The sequence below is a fragment of the Acanthisitta chloris genome, unplaced genomic scaffold (assembly GCF_000695815.1).
Source record: "Acanthisitta chloris isolate BGI_N310 unplaced genomic scaffold, ASM69581v1 scaffold12762, whole genome shotgun sequence".
NCBI classification, from domain to species: Eukaryota; Metazoa; Chordata; class Aves; order Passeriformes; family Acanthisittidae; genus Acanthisitta; species Acanthisitta chloris.
Window position 1 is genome coordinate 126928 of NW_008662660.1, and position 20171 is coordinate 147098.

Sequence of the window (20171 nt, forward strand, 5' to 3'; positions counted from 1 at the left end):
CTTAAGGACTTAGAGACTCAGCTTCATTGCAAAGCCTGACAAGTGCACTCAAGACCCTGTATTACTGTGGTTCCTATCCCTGACTTGCACCTCCATGAAATGAGGAATAAAGTACTCCACACCAGGGATGCATCAATACGACCCTCAAAAAATATGATGTTTATCCATGATATGAATGTTCGACAGGCTCCTGGGCCATTCTTTTACAAAAAAACCCTTTAGCTGTTGGAATGTGTTGCTTCTTGGAAGAAAAGAAAATAGTATTTATTATTTTTTTTCTGTTCTATGAAAAAAATGATTCTAAATTAAAAATATGCTTTGATTTCCAAACTAAATATACCACACATATTTGCTTACTAAGCTACGCTCACTACTTTACACACATTAAGTAAAATCACAGAATTTTAAGAGATGCTTTTGCCTGAGTGGGACATATGTTCCTCTTCATCTCTTAGACAGCCTTAGAAATTTTGGAATTCAATCAGGTTACTGGCATGCTGAATAGGAAATGTGGGCACCAAGAAACAAATCTGTTTTAAGAGTGTCACCTACTGGCAAAATAAATATTTGCACAATTTCTTGAGTATATAGAAAATACAGCTATTTTACCCAGTGAAGTAAACTCAGTTTCAGAATCCTATACAAGGTGCAATAGGTCATGAAGAACAATGGTCACAATTAAAATTAGCTTTTTTAAATCAAAGGGAAAAAAATAAAAAACATTAGAATTATTTCTGGATAGAGGTGGTATTTTCCCCTAGAACAGTATTAGATGCAGTTGCAATAAAATTGATAAAGAACATAATTAAAAGGCTCATTAAAAAAAATTTAAAATCTAAGCTTAATAGTAGAGGAGGATGAGAGAAATGGAACAAAACAAGTAAGTCTTCAGTCATCCAGTGAATCTAGTTCATTACCAGTTCAGACTAGGCAGTTTCCTTTTAAAGGAGATATCTTTGAAATTATCATTTGCCAAATTACCAAATTAGCATTGGTATGAGAAAACTCATACCAAGGATTCTCAAGCAAATACATTACTTTTCTGAACAGCTATCTTCCTGCAAAAAACACTAACAATTTGCCTATCATTCTTTCCCAAAAGGTTAGAAAGTAAAGCAGAAAGTTTAAAAACATAATGGGAACATCACCTGCAAATATTCAGCCAAGATGAGATCAAGAACTCGAGGGGCTGTGCTCAGTGGTCAGGTACCTCCCACATCCTCCCTCCTGAACAACCTCAGACAATGCTCCAGGCTTGGGGCAGTGCTGCAAAGCTGTCCAGCCAAAAAGGACGTGGGTGTGCTGGTCAACAGCGGCTGAGCGTGAGCCAGCAGTGTGCCCAGCTGGCCAAGCAAATGGCATCCTGGCCTGTGTCAGAAACAGTGTGTCCAGCAGGACCAGGGCAGTCATTGTCCCTCTGTACTCGGCGCTGGTGAGGCCACACCTTGACTGCTGTGTCCAGTTCTGGGCCTCTCACTTCAAAAAGGACATTGAGGTGCTGGAGCAAGTCCAGAGAAGAGCAACAATGCTGCTGAAGAGTCTAGAGAGTAAGTCATATGAGGAGCAGCTGAAGGAGCTGGGGGTGTTTAGCCTGGAGAAAATGAGGCTCAGGGGAGACCTTATTGCCCTGCAACTACCTGAAAGGAGGTTGTAGCAAGATGAGGGTCTGTCTCTTCTCCCAGGCAACTAGCAATGGGACAAGAGGACATAGCCTCAAGCTGTGTCAGAGGAGGTTCAGGTTGGACATCAGGAGGAATTTCTTTACTGAAAGAGTTGTCAGGCATTGGAATGGACTGTCCAGGGAATAGTGGTAGAGTCATCATCCCTAGAGGTGTTTAATAAATGACTGGACATGGCACTTAGTGCTACCTGACAACGCAGTGATCAGCCAAAGGCTGGACTAGATGGTCTTGGAGGTCTTTTCCAACCTAAATGTGATTCTGTGTAATTCTGAGTTACATGATTACTTGATAATCTCAGCTTTTATTTGTATTTAAAAAGTTCAAATTTCCATAGATGCAGACAAAGGGAAGCAAAGGAGACTAAGATATTTTCTAAGTACTTTAGAACAAACTATCAGCTTTGATGGATACAGTTCTGAGTACCTAATGCTTAGCAAATGAGGAATGGATGTAAGTAGGTGTGTATTTTATGGCGTCCAAGTACCCCTGTCAAGCTACATATTTCAACTTTTGTCTCTTTTTCTTAAAAATAAAAAGAAATATAATTACGGCCTCACCAGTGCCTTACATTTCACTCTTCAGTTTCCAAAGGAGGAGGAACCCAATGAAAATTACACTGCTTTACTCCTAAGTTAGCACACAGTGGCATCACAAGATATAATCAGTGCTGACACATTCCAATTAACTTTCTTGGGTAATGAAACATCTACATCAGTTCGATAGATCACAAGCTTCACTAATCTGCCTCTCTTCCAATTGTTTCTATTGATTTGTTATTATATAGAATATCTGAAATTTTCAGCACAAGATGAACTCTGCTAAGAAAGATTATTTAGCAGTTATAATTATTGGTAGAGCAAATTTCCCCCTTGGAATGATTTACATCTGTTTCTCATCCAGAACTGAGATGTCAAAGACCAGATTAAGATGCTGAAATATGACAGGTAATAACCAATTTCAGAATTTTAATGTAGCCCAGAACAAAAGAATATCCATCATACGTACTGCAAGCATACATCTTTCACTGTAAACAATCTATTAATCTTCTATGACACATCCATTATTTTCTTAACTTTATGTCCACATAATTTTCTCTTTAACATATCTACCTTACCCGCTCTTGAATGCAAACTGCAAATCAGTCAGTTAATTACAATTAAATAAAACTGTCACTAAAAAAATTCTAGAAACAAATCTGCCCCAGAATTGGTCTTCCATACTCTCCCTCTTGCTTCCCAAAAAAATTACAGTAAGCTTTCAACATGTTCCACATCTTACAACATACTGCTATTATGAAATTGACCTCTCCAGGGAAAAGAAAGAGTATCACACACATTCAAGGATGAAGAAAAAAACCTCTTCCCATAGCAAGGCCACAAATTCGATGCCAAAAGCCAAGTCTCCCTTTGCTCACCTGAGTATACCTCCAAACACCACCAAGTTTTAGCAGCACGTCACACTGAAACTCTGAAGGTCTTTAATTTATCTTCAAAAGTTCAGACTAGATTATCCTGCCTATGCAAATAAACATCCTTGACAAGGATGAAGAAAAAAACCTCTTCCCATAGCAAGGCCACAAATTCGATGCCAAAAGCCAAGTCTCCCTTTGCTCACCTGAGTATACCTCCAAACACCACCAAGTTTTAGCAGCACGTCACACTGAAACTCTGAAGGTCTTTAATTTATCTTCAAAAGTTCAGACTAGATTATCCTGCCTATGCAAATAAACATCCTTGACAAACAGGTCAAATGCTTTAAAACCCTTCCATTTGAACATTTCAGACTAAGCAGATGTGAGAAAAAAACATGTTTTGCTTGCAAATCCCAACAAAACCCTAAAGGAAACTCATACAGAAACAGTAGGACACTATGAGCAACACATTTAATTTGTCACTAGATCAAATGTTTACCTCTTACAACAAGATACTGCTCTATTTCTCCTATTTATTTCTGCTCTTTTTTGCTTTCTTAAAAAACCTTTCACTGACCATTTCTAAGCTTTACTACAATGACAATGTGATGAACTCCACTCAGCATGTGATGCAGAGAGCCTTGTCCTATTTACAGCAAAGAAATTTTTGTCAAAAGGAGGACTGGGGAGGAGGGGAGGAGTGGTTATTTATGCTATTGATATAAAGGAAATACAAGAATATTTTCAACCCCTTTCCATTTAATCCTTACATTTCTATATACAGATGTCTATTTTGATAATAGCTTTGTAGTGCACTTTTTAGCTCTCCTTCATATTTTATTCCTCTTCTACAGACAACCTAATCATTCTTGTCTACTCCCAGCATCAGTTTACAGAGAAGGAAACTATTAGAAAAATTACAAAACATAAAGCACAGGAAACTCACAGAGGTGAGCAAGTAATGTCAAGAGACTACCAGAAGAAAATACCTTTTTAAACAATACTGAACAGGGAGAGCAGACATCACATCCTACCGTGTAAAAATATAGATAGATGTATGCTAACAAAACACATGCAGGATAAAGAACAGTACTTACAACAGGGGTTTTTGTGCCTGGGTCAAACTCTGTAGAATTTGCATCTGAAACAGAAGTTCAGAGTGAACACAGTACATTTGTTCCACATGCACTATGAACCCATAACAGTGCTGTGGCTTTTCAGGGCTTGTCTGCATTTAAGCTACAATCTTATATGCTGAAACACATACTGCACCACTTTTGAAGCAACCACAGGAAGGGCATGACCTCAGACACACACAGTTCCTTTCCTACTCTTTCCTCTCAACTCTTAGTAACAGAAATTCATTGATAAGCTAAATCTCTTTATACTACTACTGCAATGGCTCTGGTTTGCTGATAAGCTAAATGTCTTCATACTACTACTGCAATGGCTCTGGTTTGGCCACTCTGACTAATGAATGCAAGTGAGAAAACCACTTCTCACCCTCTACTCCTCACCACCAGCACACTCCACAGAGACTACAGAGGTGAACTGTAAGAACACTTTCTTGTGCACTCCTTAGATCAAGAAACAGGTTTCAAGCAATCTGCATAAGAGTTCCTACTCCCTTGCACAAAGAAGTAGTATAGGGTGCTTATCTGAAAATGATCTTGCTGCAAGGGCTAAGTATCTTACAGTCACAGGATCTATAAATGGACATATAATTCACATAGAGAATAAAATTTCTTCTAAGCAAATCGTATTCACACTAGCATACTGAGCTCACCTTTCCAATTCAAACAGTTTCTTGCAAATTCCACAACTGCTAACTGCATCCCCAGGCAAACTCCTAGAAGAGAAAACAAAAATCTCAGAATTTAACAGGACAAAGAACAGGACTGACTAAGCTGTTCTGTCTTGAGCTTTACTGCTTCAAAATCTTGGGAGTGTATATACACAGACTTACAAAAAGCTAAACCAACAGTGGCATCTCACTGTAAAATCTGCACTTCAAACTTGGCATACTGTAAATACCTGGGGCACAGTTATGTGCTTTAAGCCCCTTCAAAAATATTTTTTCCTTCCATCGATTTTACCAATAATTATTGTAAACAGAAGCTGAAAGTCTGGGTATATCCAGATTCAAACTTTGCTTTGACAATGACTCAGACACTTATAAAATTGTAAGAAATGTGGAGCAAGAAGCAAAGCTTTGAGGCACTTGCATAAAGGGCATGTAGCTTATAGGCCAGGTAACATCTTTGGACTTTACCATAACAAAATATACCAGTAAAGCAACAAAATTCATTTAATATAGCAAATGTGTCCAAAGACACCTACATTTTCTGCACATTGTTTAATATATACAATTATACTGATGTTAGCATAGAAAACACATAATCACTGAATGATTATATGGGTGCTTTTATTGAAGAGCTGTGGGAGTCGGGGTACAGACCCAAATCTGACTCCGACATGGATCAGAGATGGATACATTTTATACTCTTCTCTTACATAACCATAGATTAATCATTACATTACTATTATTCTATTGATTTCACCCAAGCATGGATCCCAGTTGCTTTTGATTATTGTTACAATCCTCCCTAGGCATAACTTCAAGTTCCCTTTGATCATTGTTATAATCCCCCCAAACATAGTTTCAAGATCTTATAATAATAATCTATTAATCAGGCAAATAATAATCTATTAATCAAGCAGATATGTGCAGATGGATATGCAAGTACATACAAGTTCGGTTGCTCTACTAAACATAATATTCATCTCTGTTGCCTATTAATCAGACAAATACATGCAGGTAGATAATATTTATCTTTGTCACTAAGTTTGTTTTTAACTACCATGATTCGCTCTACTAAGTATAATATCCATCTTTGTTACTGAGGTCTACCTTGACTACCACACTTCCAAACATTTTACTCTATGCCATCACTGATTTAATTACTATGAGAAGCAAAGACTCTCCAATTAAAATATGAACAAAGCAAATAAAACCTTTGAAATAAGTAAGGATAGCCTTTTTTTCCTTCTTATACAGCAGATGTAGCACATGACTGTGACCCTGGGCATTATTTACAGGACAAATATTCACAACATCACAGATACTTCTCTAAAAGAGGATCCTTGTCTAGTGTGGGTTTGATTTTTATTTTCTGATAGCTTGCTATATATCTCCAAACCACATTCTGATTTGAATGATCTTACCAAGAAATGGCTTTTTCTTTGTTCTTGCCCAGGAGATAGCTTGGAGTTTGCCTTCTGTTCCTCTAATTCCAAACCCTCCTGGGACCAGAATGCCACTGTAAGGACAGCCATATATAAAAGAACCAACATGTAGAATCAAGCCAACAGAGGAAGTCCATACAAACTGAGCACTTCTGAGGTTATAACTCAGCAATCACAATGCATGAAAGATATGTCTTGTATGACCATTCAGAACACACAGAATTCAGCTCTAAATCTGGAGATCTGTTTCATCTACCCACTACAATTCTCATCTGACCAAACTCATGCTTCACAGTGAAATTCACACTGCTCAAATAAACTAGTTAAATGTTCACTACTCTAGGATCTTAAGACCAAAACTTTGGATGTACTAAGTAATACTGAAGAAACTAAATGCACTTGGACAACAAACATCTCTTTACAAATACAAATTGAAATCCTGGCAATGATTCTTAACAGAGACATTTGGAGAGTGTCACTAGCATTTACAGGTACCTTCTGATATGTTGCATGTTGACAAATAAAAACTTTTGACAACTGACCTGCACTGTAAAGAAAGTCCAGCTATCAAAAAAAAAAAAAACAACAACAAAAAAACCCAAAACCCTAACCCAACAAACAAATAATTGCAACTTCACTAAAGAGATTAAAGCAGAGTTTGAGGGTATAGGTTGATACTTTAATTTTCTATGCCTGAAGCTTGTCACCAACCATGCAATATATCCCTTTACATAGTAACAGAAGTTTGAATGCATTGAGAAATTCTTTGATTTATTGAAACATTTTTTATCATATGAAATAAATATCATGGTCCGCATTTGGGTACGGAATACCCAACATCACTTACTCTGCTTTGCACAGTTTTTGCCATGCCTGGTGATATTTCACTGAGTTCTCTGCTTCTGTAGAACGTTCGAGCTCTGTTGAATCTATGTACTGATAAAAAAAATATGCAATGAAATGGTCTTTTCTTCCATAGAAAGAGCAATATACAGTATATAATCAACTTTTTAATATCATTAAGAGAAACTGTTAAGAGTTTCAGGTGAATTTCCCAATAAACCTGTAACAGCTTCACTAAAGAAGACCCAGTATTTGCTTTGAAGATCCAGTGTTTACTCTAGTTACAGCAATCCATGCCTGTTTCTTTGCACATAGCTCCCAAGTTCTGTCTGCCTCCTCAGTTTGGCATCCTCCAGGTAAGCAGATCTGCTAGAATGGACCTTGGGAGGTCTCTAACCCAACCCCCTGCTCAAAGCAAGTCAAATTAGAGCAGGTTGCTCTAGATAATTTCCAGTCAGGATCTAAATTTCTCCAGGGATCAATCCTGGCTGTTCCCACTTCCTTGTTTTTCATGCACACAGAAACAACTTCTTGGAGTATTTGCTCATAATCTTCCCAGAGAATGAGGAGAGGCTGACTCCCTGCCATTTCCCCAAACCCTCATTCTTGATTTTTTTTTATTTTTAAGATTGGTACATCTGCCCTTTTCTAGTCATAGAATCATAGAATCATTAAAGCTGGAAAGGACCTTTAAGATTACTGAATCCAACTGCTTACCCAGTACTGCCAAGTCTACCACAAAACCACATCCCACAAGACCAAGTGAAATATGACTTAAATAGTAAATATAAATTTGCAGGTAAATTCTGCTTTTTCACCAGGCCCAGTTTTGGGTAACTTCAGTGTTCCTTTCAGATAACTTTAATTGCATATTAAATAATTACATCTGTAAACATTTCTTTTAGAAAATGAGATGCTTGTCCAAACTATTTATCTGCATGATTCAATTTCTAATTTTCACATGAATTAAAACTGCCTTCCATGATGGGAACTAGTCGAGTGTAGCAGAATAGTAGATTGAAAGTATTCCTAAAAGCAAAACCCAGAAATTTCCTCACCATTAAATCCAGTTTGTAATTAATTGCCAGGGCAGAGTGTTCCAGAGCTTTGAAAACAGATGCATAGCAGTCACTTAGTTTCGTATATTTGCCAACAAGAGCTATGGAACACACCTTCAGCAACCTTTCATACCTGACAAAAACAAGTTTTTTCAGTTACTACACCAAATTTCACAAAGAAAACATTTCAACAGTGTTTGCTTTTTCTTTAACTCCACAAAATATCTTCTAGAATTTCAAACCCGACGTTTTTAAACCCAGCCCATTCCCAGTTATTGATTAGCACTGACCCCAGTCGAGTTTGATGACTTCATAGAAGCTAAAAACCTAACCTGAACTAAAACACTTCTAGAAAAAGCAGCAGGTGTAGCATACCTGCAAGCCATTTTCTTCCATTTCATTAGAAGATCACTTGGCTGGTCATCAATAGGTAAATTTAACCTCTGTTTAAAATACTTAATGATGCCTTGCTCCTCCAACAGGATTGGTACTCGGTAAGTAGAAGAAACATCATGAATGAATATCACCTAAGAACAAGAAACAACATAAAAGACTCAATGGTGTTGTCTTCCACAGACAGTAAGATGGAAGGAATGGCTCTGTGTGTCTTTGTGTGCATGTGAAGCAATGGCCACACTGTTCTCTATGTCCTCATATAGTACCTCACTATGAAAGGCTTTTTTCTACACATCTGCAGAGAGAGAAGTCAACACTAACACATATTTTAAATACCACATAACTACTTACATCTATTATACCTATAATATTATCCATTACATTGAGGAGTAAAATGCTCTCACTTGCAAAAAAATGAAAGAGTATTTGATATATCAAAATTACTATTTGAATAGATATCAATCAAACTATTAAGGCAAAAATTACACATGAATTATAAAATTATATATATACACACACACAGTAGATGTACTAAACATGTTAAAGGGCATAAATAGCCTATTGCATATTATCACAATAAGAGTGTTCATGTGGCTGTGATCATCTGTGGACATAAGCAAATCACCTACAGTTAACCATACTTTGTTCATCCCCTGGGACGATTTATGGGCAATAACCATCCATAGTTGTGAAAACTATGCAATTTCAAGCTATGTATAGCAACTAACGATGCACTCATAATCTATTCCTTTACTAGCTTTTACATAACATGCATTTAAATTATTCATGACTGTTTGACATAAGACAACATATAAACTCCCAATATTTTTAAAGTTTTATAGTGTACATGACAGCAAGATGAAAATTATAAAAACCATTACATATTAATGAAGCAGTCTGAAGTTGAAAACAGAAATGCACAAAAATATTTGTATGCTTTCCCACATGTATAGTAATGACAAAATATTAAAGTACTGACCTGCTCAGGCTCCACATGACAAAACATGGAAATCTTCTCCTTCACTGCCATTTCTATAGGTTTTGCACTTCTGCAGACAATCTGTCATAACAAAAAAAATAATCTCAAATATTTACTAGGCAAGCCAACAAAAGATACTCAATATTTCAAAGAGGAATTCATCTCCTTTGGAAGCAGAACCTTTTTTTTTTTCCTTTTTTGGAGTTCCACAATATATCACAGCTCACAAATACCTAATAGCTCACAAATACCTACTAGCAAGGCAGAAGTAAAACAGTCACCTGCCCATACCGACTCACTTTCATTCATCTTTCTTTGGCTTTATCTGTAATAATGAGCCCTATGTTCTCCTTTCTTGCAGCTACCATTATAATACTCTTTACCTTAAGTCTAGCAGCTCTATAAGTATGAATAATATCAAAATATAATAATAATATAAAACAAAATACTGTTACATTATCAGTAAGATTAGATCTGAATTTAGAGCAATACAACTTAGCTTATGTGCATGTTTCTAGTATTTCAGTACTTTAGCACCTTTTTATAATTCTTAATTTGCACATCAGGACAAAAACAAAAAGAATCCAAGTATCAAAAACCTATTTCATAAATTCTGTGGCGCTTTTACTGATGCAATTATTCTGCTAGCATTTTGCTGATGAATTTAAAACTCAGTAATTTTGGAAAATATTGACAATTTGTAACCAATGAAGAAAATAAGTATATGCTTTGGTATTTGTTAGAAGAGGTCTTTTTTTTTTTTTTTTTTTGCATTATGTAACTCCAGGCAACTAGCTTGAAATGCAGAACTGCTCTATCAATGATTACTATCTATCAATAATAAATGATTACTGCTCTATCAATTGATTACCACCTTTAGTTATTTTAAAACCTGAAAGTATAACAGAAAGTAGGATGATCCTGTTACAACACTAGTTCATTATTTTCCCCATCTTTCTATCAAATGCAACTACTTAACACATTAGCCATTTTGCTCAGAAACCTGTGGCTGACCTTAGATCATCCTACTAATGCAGCTTAGCTACACTGATATTGATGAAGTCTAATTAACTTCCCCTACCCTTACAACAAATTTCAGAAACATTAAAAAAAAGGTAAGTGTAAGGGGAAAATTAGTGCACATTCAAATAATTACAGAACAACTTGTACATTCTATTCAATTAAGAACAGCTTAAGAACTCGGTACAGTTTGCAGGTGAAGGTATAATTCACAAACCTTGACAACATGAGCACATTGCTAAACGCACTTTGAAACCTACCATCTCTGTTGCTGAGACAAACTTAAAGCTAATGCAGACACAGACACCAAAAACATCAGAATCGACACGAACATACAAAACTACAGTAACAGTGATAGAGATGCACCTTGAAGAAACAGAAGATGAGGAACAATTCAATTGAATAGGGCAGCACTGACAAGCAAACACAGTTTTCAAAGTGCTCTAACAGAGCACCTGATACCTGCAGCTATAGTGTGTTCATTAGGCACTTAGAACACCCCATGGAGAACAGAAAGGCTCCTGCACATACACAGCTGAGACCAGCCCAGCATGTCACCTCGGGAAGCCTGGGAGCAGGCAGTGAGGCAGCAGGTGTCAGAGCAGGACTGGCCAAGCTCACAGCAGGCAGCCTGGCAGCACAGCCTATGAAGGAAGCCCTCCTGACTGCTGTTGTAGGAGCTTCCCCATGTGCTGTCTTGACCTTGAGCCCCTGCCCAAGCAACCATTTAAAGATTTTCCTGAAGCAGAGCCCAGGGAACTTTCTAATGGTGGCGAGAGGCTGTGCTTAGAGTGTACTCCCTCACTGCTTTAGTGGGCAACAGCAGCAGCCAAAAAAAATTTAGAAAAAAGATACTGTGCTTCTGGCAGTCCCAGAGCTGCCCCAGGCAAGAACTGGAGATGTGAGAAAGTGACCAGATTGGTCTGTTTTCCTTTTACTACACACACAACAGGTTTTTGAAAGCTTTTATTTGTGGGGGGAGAGGGAAAAGTCAGGCACTGGCAATTATCTTAAAGGCATTCAAAAAAATCACATGCAACTTGCCATACGTGATCAGCACATCAACGGATTTTGAAGTTTAGGCCCTAGAGCTTGGAATACACAGCATAGCACTGCATTAAGAAAAGTCTTTCCCTTCACAAGCTGATTACAATTACCAGGTCACAACAATTTGAAGATAAAGAATCCTTTCAGCACAACATAAAAGTTAGTTGTATGGCTATCGTTTTAAGAACCATTTTTCCTTTTTGAGAATATACATATTGCTGCTTCTTAATCACACAAAAAAAGAAGTTCGTGAGAGAATGAAGCCAGAAACATTCCAGGTCTTCCCACAAAGAATACTGAGACTCCAGAGTATTTTTAGCAGTAAAGAATTACTTTTGTAAAAAGATCCCTTTAGAAGAACATAGCTACAGTCCCAAGACATTGCAAGGAGTTAGTTAAATTAACTTAGAGTGAATTTGAGTAATTTGATTTCCTGTGGCTTTAGTGAAACAGTGAAGCACATATTTTGCATTTCTTCTAAAATTCTCATCTCTCATGAGAGACCAAGGCTTATTCTCTGAACACAGGTTATGCAAGCATGATGCAAGGATGAAGTTCTAGATGAACTATAAACAAAAATCCATATTTATTGACTCACCAAATCTGGAGACAAGCCTAGACCCCTCAGTGCTCGAACACTGTTCTGTGTTGGTTTTGTCTTCTGTTCACCAGTGGCATTAGGCTGGAAAAGCACATTTTGAAAGCTCAAACAGCAACTAACATCTACTAACAAAGCAGTTACAGATTAAAAGAGAAAATTCATTGCAATGAATAATATTTCCAGGAAGTAAACATATACAAACAGAGCCACAATGTGCCAGAAGCATGTAAGTAATGACAGGGGTGCCATGCCTAAAAATACTGTGAAGAAAACACAGGGCCCTAATTCAGGTCAGGCTTATTTTGTCTTTTTTTTTCTTTCAGAAAAAAAAGTTTCAATATAACTGACTCAGGTAGAAGAATAATAATATTCCAAAAGTTGGATTTTGCTAATAAATGGAGAATGTCCAACACAGTACAAAACCTTCAGTAACTATCCTTGCAAATACTCAGATGTAGTAAATAATTCTGTTGTCTGATACACAGACTTAATCCTGTCAGCTGCTGATCAATCCTCTAATCCATAGCTGTAGTTGGTAATAATTATCTTTTTGTCTGTACAAGGTGAAAACACATCATTATTACCAACCTTCACTTACCAAAATCTCCCCAATTAATACTTACCTTTTAAAAGACTAAAACCTATTTGTGAAGTAAAATATGGAGGTCAAATGAAAAGATACTTCTAGCCCTGTACAGAAAGGTGTAGTGGTCTTGGCTGGAAGACCACTGTACATTGAGGAGTTACTGATCCACATCAGAGTCCAGCTGAAAGGCCCAGGCTTGCAATGCACAGATCCCTGGGCTGCAGGACAAACTCAGCCAGGTCATCCTAACAGAAGCTGCAGGCAACTCCCACTCTGCATCCACAGTGACAGCACCTGTGTGGCCTTGCCTTTATCTAGGGATGTGGCAAAAGGTTCTCCTGAGAACATCCTTTCTGTTTGACAATAGAAATGGCACAGTTCTTTCCTTATAAGAAAATTATCTTTTATCTCAAATGACAGAAAGAGGAGAATTTCTTCTATGGATGTGATCTGCCCAGCATGCTGCACACCAGGGCCGTTCAATGCTACACCACCTGTGGTTCCACTACCTGAAGAGATATAAGGTCACTTATGCTGTTCTCTCCTTATAGCATTAGCTTGAACAGAACTGTAACTGATACCTTAGAGACTCTGACTGCCTTTCCAATTAGGGTGTTAAGGGGTGGTGATACTGGGTTGTGGCTGGATTTTACATCTCCATCTCTAAAACCCTCCAGCATGAAAGGGTTAACAGGACAAGTGAACAAAACATAAAGCCCAATACAGAGTAAAATTTATTTTATTAATTCTAATAACTTACCTGTGGTACCAGGCTAACATGGATATTACAGAAGTTCTCTCTTTTTGCTTTGAACTGAAACTGTCTAAATGCTTCAACAAATGGCATTCCTTCAATATCTCCAATGGTTCCACCCAGCTGAAAAGGAAAGCTTGGATATGTCAGAGTGGCAGAAAGCAAAAAAGAGAAGGAAAAAAAGTCTCATATTCAACAGGTTTTCTCAAATTTTTATCTTAAAAAACCCTGGAAGTTGAAATTTGCAGGCATGCTCTGCAAAGAACTCTCATATACTCTGCATTTTGTTTCCTGTGGAAAACATTAAACAATCTTTCAGTTTCATAATATTTACTTTACAGCCAATACAAAAACCTCTCATGGGAAGACTTGTGGTGCTACTGAATAATATATGCTCTTGCCCTGCCTTCAAAGTGATGAACAAGTAATCAATAGTTAGGCTGATGTGAAGGCTTTTGTACAGAGAAACTTCATATTTTCCTATCAGATTGTTGTGACCAATGAGATACAGACATTTAGCAATCATAGCTTTCCAATATCGATAAGTGTTTGGTACCAAGTATTTATCACCAAACCAAAATCCAAGACTAAAACTTTATAAAGACAGAAATTAGGTGTCTTTCAAAGACACAGCTGTAGTAGACTAAGCACTGAATAAAGCATTATTCAGCACGTAACTCTAGTTGTGTCTCAGAATGATCTTTCTGTGCCACCAAGTGGCTTTTGACAGAATTGCCTATTTCTGTTCAGCACCAGAAAAGCTTCTGACAACTACATTCTTGCATAACACATGTTCAGTCTTACTCCTTCAGGATTTTGCCATGGAAAAACATTGAAATACTCGAAGTACTGAAGAAAAATATTTTGTCAGTCTGGAGGTATAAATGTATATCAAAAAACACCTACCCAAACAAACCTCTCACATGGAGGAAACATAAAATAAAGACTGAAGTTAAAGGACTGATGAGACCATCACTAATCTTCTCATGCAACTTCTGCGTTTACTGTTTTGGCTTTTTTTAATTAAATGCCAGACTCTCTCTGTGCACATCATAAAAAAAGATCTATAACTATACCAATAAGTATGTTTTAATCAAGTCAGATTCTTCTGCTTAAGAAATACTGAGCAGTTCTGTGGCCTGGGTCACAGTTTACTACACTATTGATTACAGTGGTCACTTCTGGCATTAAATCTATGACATTCTTCTGCCAAATTCTCAAGTATAATCTTTTTCAGTATTCTCTGTTGTAATAGTAATACCAGGAATTACTGCTCTTCCTCCAGTTGTCTCAATGCCCTACTAAGGGTGGGTAAAACTCCTTTCCATTGTGCAGAACATCAGCACATGAAGCAATTAACAAAGCTGTCTCCAGAGATCTTAAGACAACATCAGAAAGTGGGAAACTAACTTACACATTGCTTAAATATATTCCTTTAAACAGGACCATAAGCAGAAAGATGGACACTTGAGTTCTTGAGGAAAGCTGGAATGTTACAGGCTCTCCTAGTGACTTTAGGAGATTTCAGGTATTACACAAGTTTTCTCAATACTACTAACAGCATAAAGCTTCAGTCAAATGTCTAGATCTTGGAATAGTTCACATTGCAGTAAGTGTTTGCTTTAATTTTAGAAATTAATAAACTCTTAATCAGCTCAGTTTCAGCAGCATTCTAGAATGGATTTAGTCAAGTAAATGGAAGCTGTAGGGATAAGATGACACCTATCACTTTCAGAGTAAACCAAAGAATGTAAAATGTCTTTGCACTGCTGCTCCCTATAAAACTTCAGTCTGACATTTTGACAGTAAGCAGCAAAACCAGAGCAAACTAGTTCTTTGTGTTCACCTGCAGATATATAACCTAAAAGGTTCCATACTTGCCTCAATTACACAAATTTCTGGCTCTTCTCTGTCGTCATCCACTGGAACTTTTGCCTGATTCATTACCCATTCCTGAACTGCATCAGTAATATGTGGAACAACTACAAGACAAAACAAAGAAGGCAAGCATAGCTTACCTTAGGCCCATATACAAATTTTTGCATGCAAAAGGGGAAAATTAAGAGGAAGCCAAGAGGGAACCACTAGGTTCTTTCTCTATTCCTCCTTTCCTTGAGCCCAGAAGCCAAACATTTCAGAAATGTGCCCATATCTCTTGGGAGGGAGAAAGGTAAGGTGTAAAGTGGTGCAGCAAGGAGCAGCCTGTTGTTCTAGCCGATCACTTCTTTTGTGAAGACTGAATGGACTAGCATCCATCCAGAATTAAATACATTACCTTGAACGGTTTTTCCCAGGTAATCACCATGTCTTTCTTTATTAATGACATGCTGATATATCTTTCCAGTTGTGATATTGTTATCTTTATAGAGATTGATGTCCAAAAATCTCTCATAGTTTCCCAAATCTAAGTCAACTTCTCCACCATCATTCAATACAAAAACTTCACCTGAAAACAGAAAGTGAAAACAGACAGAAAACCAGTAAGATAATCAGAAATTATTAAACACACAAGAGGAATACCACAAGCATTTTAAAACTGAAGATTTTGTTTCTAATATGACACATCAATACAACACGTACTGCAACTCAATTTGCATTGCTATTCTGTGTGACAATATCTGTCATTAGTTTTACATCTAACGTCTATCTCTCAGTTTTGCAAATACATTTGTAATAGTGCCAAAATATGTAAGTGACTTATGAATATTTAACTGGCATTTTCACAGTGCTGCAATCCTTCACTGGAAGAAAACAATATCCAGAAATCATAAATCAGCAAAAAATAAAATATTAATTTACTTGTGGAAGACAAAAAACGTGGTTTTATAAGCATGAATTATTATGCATGTTCAAAGTGTTTCACCGTAAATTCTTGTGGTGTGGATCTATTTTAATGATTAAGGCTTGCATCAGGAGTAAAATTAGGATGAACATAAATGCTTCTCAAATGTGATCACTGTTTCTTAGTCAGTTGTGCATTTGGTTCACTATGTCCACAGTGAGGGTTATCTCTGACCATGAAAAATCTAACAGAAATATCCTTCAGGTTCAGACTTTTCTTAGCCCTCTAAATTCTGAATCTAGTTAACTTCCAAATGAACTAAAGTTGCTAGATCTTGAGGTAAGGCTGGAAAGCTCTTAAGAAAAATTCTAAAATATTTTGCCAGGACCAAATGAATCAATGGCTAAACAGGTTCCAGGCCAAATGCACAAGCTTAAAAAATAATAATTTTTAAAAAGCAGTTCCCCTGAGAGTATATTGTGGACTATGGAAATACATATCCCACAAAGGTACAACACTCCACTTCAATGAGCAGCCTAACAAATCACCCCAATGAGTACAACAGAGAAGAGGATTTCTGCCTTATTCTGTGAGGCACTTAATACCTCCTCTGGAGTACAACAGAGAAGAGGATTTATGCCTGATTCTGTGAGGCACTTAATACCTCCTCTGTGCTATGTCCTTAAGAACATACAGTAAGGAATTAACTTGTAAAATAATTATACAATTACCAATAATTACCATACTATTGGGTCTTTTAAATACAAAACAAAAAATAAAGCACCACATTATTGTGAATTTATGTGTATTTATGGGAAAGGGAACAGCACTAGTCTTCATACCATGTTCATACGGTGAGAAGGTTCCAGCATCTATGTTTATGTAAGGATCAATTTTGATTGCAGTGACACGTAGACCACATGATTTCAGAATGGTGCCAATGCTGCTTGCAATGATCCCTTTGCCAATGCCTGAGATGACACCACCAGTTACCAGGATGTACTTCATCGGAAAATCAGCACAAACACATAGACCTTAGGCTGGAAATCTAAAACAACAAAGACCAAAGATGTACATCTGATGAATTCATGTCAGGGAAGAACACTGACTCAGTCTACAAAGAAACTAAGTTAAAATGACCTCCAGAAATAAACACACAAATATGCTCATTTTGGAATTTGGGAGCAGGATTCACCTCTGCCAGTTTCTACACCAACATGTAAGCTAAGCACCTCCATCATCCCAAAAGAAGTTCTTTCACAGAGTGTGCAAGAGACCAATCCACACACAGAGTTGAGGTATTTATTTACAGCCCTGTGCAGAAAGAGGTGCTGGGCAGCAAAACCACAAAGCCAGCAACACAACTATCAAAACTTTTCACTATTTATCTATCTTAGCAAACAAAAGCACCAATGTTCATTGGCTACAAGTTACATAGTTCTCTTTATAATTATTATTCTTCTATTGGTTAACAATTCCCTCACTTTTTACACTAATTAGTCCACATGCTCTGTCTTTCTCTTCTTTTGGGTCAATGGGTTTCTGGAGTCACTGGGCCATGAGTTGGTGTCACCATCTCCCCCTGCCAGAAATACCTTTTACCCAGCCAGAGCTGCTTTTACACAGTCGCTGCTGAGTTGACTTTACTAGTTTCTTCCTTACCTTGGGAGTTCTGCCAAATGTCCTTGTGGCCCACAAATTCTGCATTCTTTGTGCCCACTATCAGCAGAACATCCTCTTCCCCAAGCTCTGTTAACCTCCCCTTAGGTTTGAGATCACTGAAGCATGTCAAGCCCTAAACCTTAACAAGGCAATTCTACCAACAAGTAATTTATCTCTAGAACACCCAGACATCACCTAAATCCACTCCACAGTCAGCAGAAAAACAGATAGCATTGTGATTCACTGCCCTATGAAGATGTCAAAGATGCATATTTCATCCGACATATTCCTCTCCCATGACAGGAAAAGCCAGACAACTTTCAGAACAAGTTAGATTAAATGAATCTCACCCTGTATTTTTTCTAAATTAAAGCAGCTAATAATTTTGTGTGTTTTGAGATGCTTATTGAAAGATTGTCCATTACTACATTAGCCAGGACACTCACATTCTCTACCCAATAGCTTTATGTTCAAAAATAGTGACTGTAGTTTCAAATATCAATTAAAATCAAAATGTTATACTAACCCTTCCATTTTTCAGAAGCTTTTACTTCTCCAAGTCACAGTACATCACATATTTAACCAGAAGTCTTACAATACCCTACAGATCAACAGCACACCAGACCAGGAAAGAAAACTTGAATCGGAATGTCCATACTTATAAACAGTATTTTTCTGCTCAAGAGCCTAGAGCCCTTCCTTCACATGCCTACCCAATCTCCCTCTCCAAGAAATTATTGTGAGACAAAAATCAGAAAAATAATATTCATCATCTCTGGACCGTGATGCAGACTAAGAGCTGATGCTGTCCTAGAAAACAATGCTGCGTCTGCTTTTAGTGTCAGATTTAGAGAAACACCTGATGTTCTGATGCTCATTAGCTTGATGCACTCAGAATGCCAAACCTGGATTGGCATCAGCCGTGGCACAGCCTTGTCAGTCTCTGCTTCCTTGTTTAGGCTGCAAAATCAGTGATTCTTCACAAGAGGGAACTATGAGTACTCACAAACACTATCCCCTGAAGATAGAAGCATTACAGTTAATGCATATTATGGTGTTGAAACCTTGATCAGCTACATCGTGGCTTACAATGCTCTATATTAGTATAAGCATAAGCAACAACAGCCACTCAGATACAGAAACTTCCTCTCTTGAAAATTTGGCTCTTTATAAGAAGCCTAGATAATTAAAACTGAAAAAAAAAAAAGGATCTGCTATGACATAAGATATTAAATATCATACTAGGTAAATTATCTGATTGGGGGGAGGAGAATCTAAGAGATGCTGGTATGTCTATGCCACCTTGCACTGTGCTTAAGTATGAATGGTAAGGGATCCAGAACTATCAAAAAGGGATAACAAGGAGACCACCCCCTAAAATTTCTAAGAATTACTATCCTAATTAAATATTCTTAATCACCCTTCTTGTTGCTATAATCTGCTGTTGTTGTCCCTCACAGTCTCCTACCTCATCTGGCTTTCACAGAAGCATAGATTTGCCATTTCTCTATCCCATCTGATGTTATCTGTATCTCATTCCTAACTGCATTCACATTCCATTCGGGCAGCTGTGGAGGCTAATCACTGGAACAGTGTTTGAACAATGACAACATGGCTCACCACAGAGCCAGGGTAAAGAAAATCTTTCCTTGCTTAAGTACCCAATACATCCAAAGTAACCTGCAACAGCACACAATCTAATAGCACTCTGTAAATCAAAGCAGCTGGTACTAAGCAGCAGCTCGTGAATGAACATTGTATTCATCCTTTTGCTACACTGAAGTAACATAAATAAGTCCTGGACCTTTAGGAGACTGAGACTATAACAATGCTTATTATCAATACTCTTGTATTTCCTGGCAATAGGAATTAATAAACTACTGTTTCCTGCTCAATATGGACATTGAAGACCACAGACACCGAAACTATCTCGCTCAGGAGAAAAGGATTATCCAGAATTAACTTTCCGCTGCTATTTAATTTAAATATGTAATTTTAAGATTTTAAGATTTGGAGCCTCCCTCCTCTGATTCAGACTATTGCTTCATGAATCAGCTAACCTAGTTGTCGACATTAACATTTCATAGAATCATAGAATCAATCA

General features: G+C 37.3%; 1 protein-coding gene across 1 annotated transcript in view; it reads right to left on the reverse strand.

The window, feature by feature from the left end:
• The window catches only part of LOC103798425 (CTP synthase 2), a 56327-nt gene extending 38867 nt beyond the window's left edge, over positions 1 to 17460 (reverse strand). Inside the window, exons 1-12 of the mRNA XM_009070682.1 lie at positions 17248 to 17460; positions 15899 to 16069; positions 15505 to 15605; positions 13630 to 13746; positions 12281 to 12364; positions 9616 to 9696; positions 8616 to 8767; positions 8241 to 8373; positions 7187 to 7275; positions 6319 to 6413; positions 4880 to 4942; positions 4191 to 4234 (exon numbers count right to left, since the gene is read on the reverse strand). Of these exons, the coding sequence (XP_009068930.1) occupies positions 4191 to 4234; positions 4880 to 4942; positions 6319 to 6413; positions 7187 to 7275; positions 8241 to 8373; positions 8616 to 8767; positions 9616 to 9696; positions 12281 to 12364; positions 13630 to 13746; positions 15505 to 15605; positions 15899 to 16069; positions 17248 to 17413 (1296 nt within the window). The 5' untranslated portion in view covers positions 17414 to 17460. The remainder of the gene's footprint in view (positions 1 to 4190; positions 4235 to 4879; positions 4943 to 6318; positions 6414 to 7186; positions 7276 to 8240; positions 8374 to 8615; positions 8768 to 9615; positions 9697 to 12280; positions 12365 to 13629; positions 13747 to 15504; positions 15606 to 15898; positions 16070 to 17247) is intronic.
• Between the last annotated feature and the right edge of the window lie 2711 nt (positions 17461 to 20171).